At 38.4% G+C, this 13,460-nt stretch overlaps 1 protein-coding gene across 1 annotated transcript; it reads right to left on the bottom strand.

The window, feature by feature from the left end:
- Positions 1-8,363: 8,363 nt before the first annotated feature.
- On the bottom strand, positions 8,364-9,787 carry LOC110055804 (uncharacterized). Its single transcript, XM_020762214.2, has one exon. It carries the CDS (start codon positions 9,680-9,682, stop codon positions 8,735-8,737), a length of 948 nt encoding a protein of 315 aa, XP_020617873.2. The 5' UTR covers positions 9,683-9,787; the 3' UTR covers positions 8,364-8,734.
- Positions 9,788-13,460: the final 3,673 nt, after the last annotated feature.

The following is a 13,460-nucleotide window of genomic DNA, read 5'->3' as shown; positions in this document are numbered from 1 at the left end:
GTTTTCTTTTCAACTGAACAGGGTTTCCTGATCTTCCTCTTACACTGTATGAGAAACAGCCAGGTAAGAATTCATCGGTTATTTTGTTGTCTTAGAATTGTTCTCGAGTACATATTTTATTCACTGCAAGATCCAGACATTGTAGGCCGATTCCCGAACTGAGTCAGGACGCTTGGACAAATATAGAAGGGAGCCTTCTGTCGCAATTGTATTGCATGCAGCGGTAATGACAATGCCATTTAACTCTTGATAAAATGAGTTAAGAGCAGATGAGTTAAGACATAGTGGCTAAGAGCAGATTATGCTTTGCCTGGCTGGCAAAACAATTTACTTTGAGGAGAGGACACTATTTGGTTAAAATAGTAACTACTTAACGATAATTATACCAAAATATAACTTTTATTCGTGGTATCTTTTTTTTCCCAGTCTCTGGATCAGATATGCTCAAAATTAAAAGTAGATGTTTATTTACCTATAGATACTTTTGTTTAAAGTTCATGACTGCTATATTTTATTCTATCTGCAGATCAGAGATCGGTTTAAAAGAAAGATGAACACAATTTTTCCAGCCGTATTCGATGAAAACCCCGCCAAGAAAACGTTAACTTCACAAGCTAATCGATGTCATGCCGGTTTACCGAAGAAAATCGTAGTTCTGCCATACCGTAACAGTAAATTTGAACTGAAGCAGTAAGGGTAAAACCTGTATTAGGACCCTCACTAGTGTCCGCTTAATACAGGGTGTCCGCTCAAAACAAGTTCTAATATGTTGTGCAATAATAGTCAATTATTTGAGTGCTACTATGTTCAAAACATTCACTTCTCTTTTTCCTTCAGATTTTAAAAGTGTGTTTGTTTGACACTTGACGGGCAAAATCTTGAGCTTCGAATTTTATCCAAAGCCTGTTTTCTTTGAGTATAAGTTTAGCATTTCACGGTCCGCCATGTCACATTCAAGACTGACCAACTGGACTTCAGAGGGTTGGGTCGAGGATAAGAGATGTCAAAGACTCACTGGTTTAAAATTGCAGCGTGTAAACGCAGCTTATTGTACATGCAAAACACGAGTTTAAAAGTCTGCAAGTTCGAAACTCCCGTGCTGCATATTAATTTAGGCGCGTACACACGCATTGCATTTTTAAACTAGTAAGTCTTTGACGTCATCTTATCCTCGATCCAGCTCTCTCAAGATTTTAAAGTTAGTAGTGGCGGACCATTAATTAGGAAAATTTCAGTCAAAATAAGCAGGCGTTTATTTAAAATGAAGGCTTAAAACTTCGGTCACTTAGTGACTCAGTTATATAGTTTTGAAATACAACGAAAAAGTAGAATTGATTTTTGGTCACAGTGGCACTTTAACACTTTTGTAACACAGTGTAAGATCAAAAACTAGCATATATACTACAATGTCCAGTCAATCAATGCATCAATCTGGAATAATCACTTAGCTTTAAAACGATATCGCTGAATAATGATAAGGAGGTCTTCAGCTGAACCTTTAGAAGTAAAACGAGACCTTGAAGTGTTCGCTTATTGCAGGTTTTGTGCTACAAAATAGCTTAATATTGGTGTCCACGTCCGTTTAATAGAGGTGTCCGATGAATGTAGGTTAATTTTACAGTAAATGTGGGAAGAAAATTTTGGGACTTAAGCTGTTGTCCACTTTATAGAGAGTGTCCGTTTAATACAGGTTTCATTGTACTTACTACCTTGAGCACTCTTCAGTCGAGGAAACAGATACTATGTGTATTTCGCTCAAATGGCAAAAATTCTCGATTCATTTTGTTGTCCAGTCTGGAATCGCAGTAGTACTTTTAACTAAAATTTTCACAACTTCAAATAGAGATAAATTCGATAGTTTCGAATACAATACTCTCTTACAATTGTTTCGTAAAACATAGGTACCGCATTGATTATAAGATTAATCCTTTGATATTTCAAAGTGCCTTTTGTTACAGCAAGCTACCTAGCGCGCGCTGTATCTTTATATCAGAGTCCTCACCCCTAAAAAACCAATGCTTGTACATGTAAGCTGTTTACAGTATTGTTAAGGCAGGCAAACTGTTTTCTTTTGTTTTATTCACTTAAGGCTGGTTTTCATTAGCGACGGAGTCTTAGTCGGGATCGTAAGAGCGCTTATGACCTAGTCAAAATCAAAAATCGGAGTCGTAAGCGGAGTCATAAACTCGACGGAATAGTCGGAAGAATCAGAACGTCTGCGTCGCTTATCATCCAGAGAAAACTAGATTGCCGGAGTCGGAAGCAGAAGAACCAAACAATCACAAGGAATGGAATCGAACATTGTGATTGGTTGATTCTTCCGCTTCTGCTTGCGACTTCGATAATGTAGTTTTCACTACATCGTAAGCGATGGAGTTATAAGCAGAATCGGTGTTCTGCTTCTGACTCCGTCGTTTACATTTTCTACGCTTCTGATTATGACCCCGCCGACTCCGTCGCTGGTGAAAACCAGCCTTAGTTGTTTTCCTCGAGGAAGCCAATAAAGTAAAAACTCTTTAAGCGAATATGTATCACTGTTTATCACTTTAACCAGCCAATTAAGAAATGGTTGGCGTGCAGCGTGCAACTATCGAGTTATATATGCACGCGGGAGGTTGCTAAGCACGAAAGAAGCGTAAGATAGCCGCGTGCGACCTTGCTGAGTGCTTAAAAAACCTCCCAAGTGCATCTATAACTCGATAGCTGCACACTGCACGCTTACCATTTCTTTTATAACATCGAGACTTTTGAGATAGTATATATTGAATATCGTCCGGCTTACATGAAGTCAAAAGCGCAGTAAACCGCGCGAAAATGTTCATTCAAAAATATGACAAAGCGACACATCAAAATTTTTTTTTGGATCGCGGCAAGTTTATAGTTTGCATTTTCTCGATCTCGGGCAAAGAAGCAACTTCGTTAACCTAAATATCCAACTCGTTAACCTAAATATCAAGCTGACAACAAACGAAAATTGCATTCGGTAAAAGTGTTTCTCAAAAGTTAGTCAAGCTTAAATTTGGATCAGTTTTCCGAAGAATTGAAAACCAACTGCACATGGTTGAAGCTTTTGGCTGCTGAGCTCTCTGTCCTTCACGGCCTTTTCGGCAAAAGAAAAGAACAATATGGAACCATGTACGCCCTTTTGGCATAGAAGTCTTCCGGGACCTGTTTAGGCTGCCGCACACAGATTTTTTTTTGTTGCAGAACTGCAGATTTTTTTCGGGGTCAAATCGGGTTAAAATTTGCCGGGCCATCAGCTTGCCGCACACTAGCCGATTTTTGTCGCGCCTAACCCCCTTGAGGCTTGGGGCCGAGTCATTCAAAATCAAGATGGCGCCTATTCCACTGACGTGACTTTCATGACATTTCCTAATTGGTTGAGAAGGGCGCGAGCCCCGACAAATTGTCTTTGTCCATCGCGCAGTAGCTGACAAAGCTCGACGAGACGTTTTGAGATCTGGCACTGTCAGATATTGCCGGACAAGCCCCGATCTTGTCGCAGACTTGTATGAATTCACCGCACACTAGTCGACAAGTGAAGATTTTTTGTCGGCCGACAAAAAGTCGGCTAGTGTGCAGCGGCCCTTAGCTTGGATGGTAAGTAAAGTAAAGTAAAGTAAAGTAAAGTAAAGTAAAGTAAAGTAAAGTAAAGTAAAGTAAAGTAAAGTAAAGTAAAGTAAAGTAAAGTAAAGTAAAGTAAAGTAAAGTAAAGTAAAGTAAAGTAAAGTAAAGTAAAGTAAAGTAAAGTAAAGTAAAGTAAAGTAAAGTAAAGTAAAGTAAAGTAAAGTAAAGTAAAGTAAAGTAAAGTAAAGTAAAGTAAAGTAAAGTAAAGTAAAGTAAAGTAAAGTAAAGTAAAGTAAAGTAAAGTAAAGTAAAGTAAAGTAAAGTAAAGTAAAGTAAAGTAAAGTAAAGTAAAGTAAAGTAAAGTAAAGTAAAGTAAAGTAAAGTAAAGTAAAGTAAAGTAAAGTAAAGTAAAGTAAAGTAAAGTAAAGTAAAGTAAAGTAAAGTAAAGTAAAGTAAAGTAAAGTAAAGTAAAGTAAAGTAAAGGTAAAGTAAAGTAAAGTAAAGTAAAATCCTTTATTTAAAACACGATTATCGTTTAAGCACTACATGCTTGAGGGGTCCTGTATATAATTAATTATCTAATTATCTAATTACCTACTGATAAAATGAATGAAGTATAAGAAATTAACTTACTTTATTGCAAATCTGATTTCCCTAAATATCGGACTAGATTTTGCCTTTGAGTAAAATTGTTTAAAATTAAGAGAATAATTAAAATATTCTGAAACACAGTTCCACTGTACAGCTCCTCTGCAACAAACAGAATTTTTCATGAAATAAGTGGAAAATCGTGGAACGACGGCCTTATTATGTCCTCTTAAGTCATACGGACTATTACGCCATACAGCTAAATCTGAAATCATTGCGGCCATATTATCGCTAGCTATGGTGCAATCATTGCGGGCATATTATCGCTAGCTATGGTGCAACACTTATAAAATTCTTGGTTTCAACAGAGTCACTTTGTACCGATTAATTGAATATTATCACATAGAAACGACGTTTCTTAAGGTAGCATCCCACCCCAAATGACCACTTTGCGTTCGCACCGTTTTAAGGCGAGACGTTAAATAAAAACCCCGACAAACTATATATTTTCTGAGGACTTAATAAATGAACATTACCATACAATACTTATTGAAAGAAAAAAGATAAATGCCTTCAAAATACAGCGATCGTTTTGCAAAAGTACATGATTTGCAATATTCGGTTCCTGTGCAGTCGGAAGTGATCTAGAGGAAGAGACAAACATTGCGCCGAGTTCTTAACACCTTCGTCTCAAAAACCGTGTCGACGAATTTTGATATGTTGCCTGGTTTGTTTTTTACGCCCGGTTAAACGTCGAGGCTCGAAAAAATATCTTTCCTGTTCCTTCATTTTTGCATAACTCTAGAAAGAACGGGAAAAACCAAAAACGCCGACACGGTTTTTTAGCCACATTATATAGGAACATTCTCGCCAAATTTGAGCTAAAACGGTTAAAAACTCGATGCACGCGAACTTAAAACGTGCGCCCAATTTCTTGAAAATACAGTCTCGAGAAAAAGAGAAAAACAGTTTCAGAGACGTTCTTCCGGTCGAATGAGATTAAACCAACAAGGCGTGAAAGTAATTACCTGCAGTTTACAAGCGAAAGGCTCAACTTACTTCATTACAATAGCGCTCAAATGCTGACCAGACAATATGTCAAATGCGCTACAATTCAGTTCTACCAGGTATCACTCTTGGGTCGCTCGCTCCGAAGGTAAGTTGTTACTGTAGAATTGGAAGTGTTTCATCCCAGTTTCCAGAGTTTTCATTCCTCTGACTGGTAAATTGTATTATGAATAGGCCCAACCAACGTTAGCAATACCTAAACAAACGAATAAGGGGACAAAAGGTAAACGGGACAAACACGACGAAGAATTAGACGCGACGCCGAACGCGTAAGGCAAGTACCACGTAAAGCAAGTACCACTGAGGAATCCTGAGGAAGTCATGCTTTCTGAGATGCGAGCAGCTGGGTAAGAATGGTAATAAGCTGGATAGGAAACAATACAAATTGCTTTCTGGTCCTTATGATCAGTACTGACGAATAGAACCACAACTGAAATTACCGCCACACAATTGCCAGGCACAACTTCCGTGGCGGGATTTATTCGTTGTTGAGTGTCTTTCACAATCTTTGCGAGGATCCCCCGTTTTCGTACTACAGACATTTAGTTCGACTAGGATAAATACAGGCACCAGGTAAGACATATTATGTATCTAGCCAAACTGTGTTTGGTAGTGCGCGGCGTTCAGACAAACACATATTATGTGATTCTTTCAATATACAGAACGGCAAAAATTACGCCATGTTCTCAATATATGAATACTACTTTCATATGCAAAATAAAATTAACACTTATATAGAACCTCTTTCTCGCCGATGTTCAGCGGCGAGGTAATTCTGTCTGTATAATAAAGGAACCAAAATCTCGCCGATGATCAGCGGCGAGGTAATTCTGTCTGTATAATAAAGGAACCAAAATCTCGCCGATGATCAGCGGCGAGGTAATTCTGTCTGTATAATAAAGGAACCAAAATCTCGCCGATGTTCAGCGGCGAAGTAGTTCTGTCTGTACAATAAAGGAACCAAAATCTCGCCGATGTTCAGCGGCGAGGTAATTCTGTCTGTATAATAAAGGAACCAAAATCTCGCCGATGTTCAGCGGCGAGGTAATTCTGTCTGTATAATAAAGGAACCAAAATCTCGCCGATGTTCAGCGGCGAAGTAATTTTGTCTGTATAATAAAGGAACCAAAATCTCGCCGATGATCAGCGGCGAGGTAGGTTTGTCAGTATAATAAAGGAACCAAAATCTCGCCGTTGTTCAGCGGAGAGGTAATTCTGTCTGTATAATAAAGGAACCAAAATCTCGCCGATGATCAGCGGCGAAGTAATTCTGAGGGTCCCCTATACCTCTTTTGAAAACAGTTTGACGCAAAAGTAATTGGCTTTTTCACGCATCACGAAAAATTCGAAAAACAGCTTCACGTTCGCAGAAAAAAGTAAGCAATCACGTTTCACACGAAAATGCACAGGCTAAATCATGTTTCACGTAAAATGCAAATTCTATTCGCGTTTCGCAAAACATACAAATACAATCATTACAAAAATGTATCTGGCAATACTGAAATGTGCCACAGTAGATGTAGCTGCGCATAGCCATATTTTGATAATTTCAGACTCTCTCGTCTCAGCATGTCTAGATCTTTTGTGGATTGGGTATTATGCATGTACAGTGGAACCCCGTTAATACGGACACCAAGGGGACATGCCAAAGTGTCCGTATTATCGGGGTGTCTGTATTGAGCCGTATTTAAGCGGGCTCTCAGATAAAAAGTCACGGACACATGTTTTATCGATACCAAGACTAGGGCAGACATTTTTACGACAACAAAACGTTGTTTTGATTGTAATGTAACTGTAAAATTAAACTATGGAAACCTTATGGTCATTTATCATACTCTCGGACTAAAATTAATCTTATAGTACTGTAGCACTTGAATAGTACTGTGGCACTTGAATAAGTCCGTGGCTTTACTTTATACAAGGAATTAAGCAGGCATATTAACAGCATTAAAACATTGTTTAGTTTCTTCTACAACTTTAACAAGTTTAAAGTATGGAAACCTTACGCTCATGTACTCATACTCCTCCCGGTACTCTCGGACTAAGTTAAAATTAAAGTTACTTTACTGTTCTTGAAACTCGACGAAAAACAAGCTGTGACTTTAGTTTGCACTGACGCTTTTAGTTTGTGACTCAACCAGGTGGACTGAATATTAGACAAAATCTTTGAAAGGTTATTCGCCGTTTCCGTTAGGTTTTCACTGCTGACGATGTATAAGAGTTTGCCAATCGGGACACAGAAAAGTGTCCGCTGTCCGTATTAACGGGTGTCCGTAATAAGCGGGTTAATTTTAGAGAAAATATATGAGCTTTTCGCCGGGACAAACGAAACTGTCCGTAATATCGGGGTGTCCGTATTAAACGGGTGTCCGTAGAGCGGGGTTCCACTGCAACTACAGAAAAAAAGTTACACACCATACTTCTTATTGATCGAGATACTGCGTCCTGAGTGAGTGGGTCTCAAAAACGACGTGTTTTGTCTGGTCAGTCCATCATCACTCAGATCACTGCCAGGGTCACTACCACTTTCATCACTATACTTGTCATCTTCAATCGCTTCTTGACCTTCTTCCCTGTCCTCACTTGCCTCATCAAACTGTAGTTTCTCTCCAGTTTGTTCTTCAGTCTGGTACATGTTCAACGGAAGCGTGCCTGATTTGTATTTGGCTAACAGTTCTTTGCAGCACAGTCTTCCCATTGTTTCTTGCCCATTCTCTCATGGCGAGATTTTGGTTCCTTTATTATACAGACAGAATTACGTCGCCGCTGAACATCGGCGAGATTTTGGTTCCTTTATTATACAGACAGAACTACCTCGCCGCTCAACATCGGCGAGATTTTGGTTCCTTTGTTATACAGACGGAACTACCTCGCTGCTGAACATCGGCGAGATTTTGATTCCTTTATTACACAGACGGAACTACCTCGCCGCTGATCATCGGCGAGATTTTGGTTCCTTTATTACACAGACAGAACTACCTCGCCGCTGAACATCGACGAGATTTTGGTTCCTTCATTATACAGACAGAACTACCTCGCCGCTGATCATCGGCGAGATTTTGGTTTCTTCATTATACAGACAGAACTACTTCGCCGCTGAACGTCGGCGAGATTTTGGTTCCTTTATTATACAGACAGAATTACCTCGCCGCTGATCATCGGCGAGATTTTCGTTCGGTATATAAGAGAAATTAAATTATCACATATTCCAACATTTACATAAAATAGTTTCAATCTATATATTTAAACATTTACATAATATGTGAATATATGTAAACCCGGTAGTGCGTCGTTCAAATCCGTCTTGTACACGTCTATACTCGATGGACTACAAGACGCATTATCCCAACAACATTCCATTAAAGACAATTAGTGAAGAAAACACTATTTTGTCCATAACTTCCGATCCCGTAGAAACAATATTTTTTCTTCAACAAAGATAGGAGTAAGATCTATCTTGCTATTGTAAATTTTTTTTTTTTCCTACAATGGTCACATTTGAGGTGGGATGCTACCTTAAGGAGGTTGGTGCCAACACATTGCCAGAACTGTTTTCAATATCTTGCCTCATTAAACCAAGAACACTTTTCACCGAATGCTTCAATTCCTGGATGCGATAGGTAGTCAAGAAAGGATTGACCATTGAATTAATAAACAGAAATGCGATTGTTGATTCTCGTAGCCCGAAGAACCAATTCTTACCGCGACAACCAGAACAGTTTTTTTCCAGAAGAATTGCTGCGAAATATGGGACCAAAGAAATAATTAGAAAAAGCAGAATGAAAAACGAGGTTGCCACAAGTTTTCGCTCCTTTTGTACAACTCTCAATCGTCTCATATCGTGAAGTGTTGGGTTGCTAGGCGTAGAGACTTGCCTCTGTAAATCAACCTGAGATCGTTTCTTTAATACAAATAATATTCCCAAATAAGCTGAAATGCACGTAACAAGAGGAAATGTCGTGTGCAAATGTATGTCTATTGACAGATAAATATCGATGGAAATGTCAGCAAGTTGGATCGAGGCAAAAATTAATGAAAAAATCACGATGGTCGTGTTGCATGCGACGAGTTTTCTTGGGCTGACTTTATGAAGATAGAAACGAGGAAAAGCAACAGATATGAAACGATCCACTGACATCGCCGTCACCAACAGAATAGAACTGTTTATTCCGGTGTATTCTAAAATCGTAACAATGTCTCCTTCTTGAGAAATTTTTTGTTCCTCAAAAGCGCAAATAAATCTCATTATTACTTTCCCAAAGCATACCACGACGCCATTAAACAGATCCACTGCTGCGATAAACGCCAGGAATACGGAAAACGCTTTTCTGAAGCACCGGAGAGGGTTTCTGTACAACGCGACCAGGATGAGGCTGTTCGGAAGTGAAATGAAAAATAAAAGAAATGCGTAGGCCACTGCAGTACCAAGGCAGATGGATTTCTCAAACGCTTTTTCCATAATAACTCTACTTGGCAGAAGATAGCTATACTGTAGTCTGGTTTCTCAAAAAACAAAGTTAAGGGTCAAAGAATTGCGTGTGATGTCTGCATTAATTCTTATTTTTTGTCATGTCTTCCTGTGATCATTATTTATTCAGTATTTTTCACTTACAGTTAGAGTTGTTTGTCAAATATCCTCTTCCTGTCACTACACATCTGCTGGTTTGCCTGAATTATTTAGTTAAGGTGCAATTAAGACCGAGATAAGGCTAAAACAAGTTGGAAAGAAAAAAGTGAAAAACATAAAAACACAAAAAGAAGAAACAGTTGTTAGTAGATAAAAAGACGAATAGCACGAAGAAGGTGGAATCTTATAACTCATATAAGACGTTAACAAGAAGGATGTAGCGCTGCATGTTGATACATTATATTCCATTAACAGGTAGAAAACACAGCTGCGCCAGGGGTATAATTACTAGAATTTGCGCCAGACCTAACTCAGTCTGTCTTTGTTTTTTGTTTTGTTTTGTTTTGTTCCCTTCTCATATATCTTATTTTTTCATCCATTTAAGGGATATATCAGATGACAGAATACGTGAACGGTAAAACTGGATAATTTTAACGAAATTAAATATACTCCGAGTCCTGCTCTATGTGCCTTAACGCGACCAAATTGAGGGATTGCACTAATAAAAGCTGACATGAAATCTTACTTTCTGTAATCGGAAACAGTTTAACATGAAAGATGCAATTTCTTACCAAAGTCACGTTCGAATATTGCAACAGCGGAAGTGTTTATTTGAACCATTTACCCACTGCTTCTTGAAAACAAACATCCTAATGACAGAACGCGCAAAAAGAAAAAATGCAAATTGAAATAATCTTTTGAATAGTTCGACGGTTATTTAACTTCTGTCTGCTACTGAAATTTACTGGACATGCGTGCACTGATTACGAGCGTATCCTCGATCGAGGCCTCGAATGTCACGTCCAAATGTTGCAAGAGCCTGAAAAAAACAAACGGTGTATTTTTTTTCCTACCATTTACCCGAAAGCAGAAAACCAAAAAAGCATATTGTGATATCTTCCGAGTCCCGTCTACACTGCGCCAGAGAAGTTTGAAAACACAGCTTTTATTGCACCGTTGTAGGTTGCGAGCAGTCTCTCTTTTGCTTGGAAATGTTTGGGGAAGAACGCAAAGAAGGTAAACAAGCGAACGGTCGTGAGCGTACGAGTAAGGCCAAATTCATATTTCGCCGCGTTTTTACATTTCAAGAAAATGTTTTTTTCCTTACAAGAAATTTGTCGCTACTCAATGCCCTCAAAGAACATAGGCACGCAAGGCGTGCAAGAGTTATTTTTTTGTGTGAAGTGTCGGAGATAGGAGCATTCATGGAGCGGTTTACAGTAACGATTTGGTTAATTTGACAAGTCTTTTTGGTTGTGATGTAAGAAACAAATTGGGAATTTATGATGTACATGCGATGTTACATCGGTCATGGTAAGATAGCTAAATAGTAAGCCACAAAATGTTTGACTGAACAAACTACAGTAATCTGACACTTCTCTAGATTAATGTAGATACCATCTTGTTTTCTAACAGGCAACTTGATTCGTTCTTTGATACAACCCGCACTGTGATTGGTGTGACACGCGCACATGCATAACTCCCTCACTCACCGATCACATAACCCTTCCAACCCCTAAGAGGAATTTTTGCTAAAAAATACTCAAGTCAATTTAGAGACTTTTTCGCATTTTATACGAGTCGTACTTTACCCTTTTTTTACACAACACAACACAACACAACACAACTTCACTGAAAATAGAAAGAAAGAGATAAAAACCTCTGACAAGTTGAAAGTCTGATTTAATTAAGGTAGGTAGGTAAAGTCTGCATACGAGCCAAGTGGCCCATCAGGCCGGAGCTTATCCCGGTTTCTGTAGCATGAAGCGACTAGGAGTATTTCTACTCCCCGCTGGATGGGATGCTAGTCCATCGCAGGGTTACCCCCAGCATTAAGTTCGCCGGTACCCATTTATACACCTGGGTGGAGAGAGGCACTGCGAGAGTAAAGTGTCTTGCTCAAGAACACAACGCAATGTCCCCGGCCAGGGCTCGAACCCGGACCGCTCGATCCGGAGACGAGCGCACTAACCATGAGGCCACCGCGCCTCCCCTAATTTAATTAAATTGCACTTTAACTTGGTGCCGCGCAGTCTTCAAAGAACATTTGAACAGTTTTCATACTTTTTACCTTTGAAAATATCGGACTGAAATGAATGTCATCAAATAAAACTATTAAACTGCTACTGCAGAGACGTAAAAACCGTCCAGAAATGAAAGCTTTTTTTGTTTAATATCCTGGGAACAATAGCCGATAACTTGTCACCTCTAATTAAATTTACTTCCATATAAAAAACAAAAGTGTTAAGTTACCATTTGTTACTAAAGATAGCAAACATCTCGCGGGAAAGAGTGGTGACGATTCGTCCGCTCTAATTGAATTTTCTCCCTTGTGAAAAACAAGAGTGTCAAATTACACTTTGTAACTAAAAAACAAAAATATCTCGTTATATTTGCATGCAACAAGAACAAAACAATAGTTACCCGCACTTACTATTGTAAACGTTAGAACTGTTTCAAATCTGAAGTCTCGTCCCCTCTAAAACATGTCCTGAGAACTAGAAGCGACGATTCGTGACCTCTAATTAAATTTACTCCTTGTGAAAAGCAGAAGTATCAAGTTACCTTTGTAACTAAAAATAAAAATATCCCGTTTATTTGGATACTACTAACTCTCGAACTGTTTCAAACCTCAAGGCTCATCCCGTTCATTTAACTAAAATCCTCAGCCTAACCCACAGAAAATGTCAAAGTAAACCCAATAAATGAATACTTCCTCCTCTTTTATAGAAAAAAAAATATGGCCGTTCTGAACTCTATCGGGATCAAATCTTCTCACATACCATTTACCTTTACAACAAAAAATTTGATTGGCTGTTTACAGTAGATCCAATCTGATTGGTGTGACATACATACATCTCTCACTCACTCACTCACTCATCCATTGAACCGTCCATAACATACCTGACGCGCCGACTAAGAGGTGTTTTTTTTTTACAAAAAAATAACTCAAAAATAGAAAGAAAGGAAAAAAACCTCTCTGACACGTTGAAAGTCTGATTTAATTAAATGCACTTTAACTTGACGCCACGCGGTCTTCAAAGAACATTTGAACAGTTTTCATACTTTTTACCTTTAAAAATATCGGACTAAAATGAATGTCATCAAATAAAACTATTAAACTGCAACTGCAGAGACGTAAAAACACTCTAGAAATGAAGGCTTATTTTTGGTTTAATACCTGGGAACAAAAGCCGATAACTTGTAAGCTCTAATTGAATTTACTTCCATAATTATAAAAAACAACATCATCTCGTGGGAACAAGTGGTGACAATTCTTCAGCTCTAATTGAATTTACTACCTTGTGAAAAACAAGAGTGCCAAATTACCCATTGTAACTAAAAATTAAAAATATCTCGTTATATTTGCATGCGATAAGAACAAAACAATCGTTACCTGCACATACTATTGTAAACGTTAGAACTGCTTCAAATCTAAATAGTCTCGTCTCCTCTAAAACATGTCCTAAGAACTAGAACCGACGAGTCGTGACCTCTAATTGAATTAACTCCTTGTGAAAAACAAAAGTATCAAGTTACCCTTTGTAATTAAAAATAAAAATATCTCGTGCCATTTGCCTACCGCTAACTCATGAACTGCTTCAAAATT

The sequence above is a fragment of the Orbicella faveolata genome, unplaced genomic scaffold (assembly GCF_042242905.1).
Source record: "Orbicella faveolata isolate gen_17 unplaced genomic scaffold, um_ofav_v1 contig_34, whole genome shotgun sequence".
Lineage (NCBI taxonomy): Eukaryota > Metazoa > Cnidaria > Anthozoa > Scleractinia > Merulinidae > Orbicella > Orbicella faveolata.
The sequence above is the reverse complement of the archived record's forward strand: the minus strand, read 5'-3'. Positions and strand labels throughout refer to the sequence as shown.

Excerpts from the sequence above, each read along its gene's own strand:
- LOC110055804 (XM_020762214.2), bottom strand. The coding sequence starts at position 9,682 with ATGGAAAAAGCGTTTGAGAAATCCATCTGCCTTGGTACTGCAGTGGCC.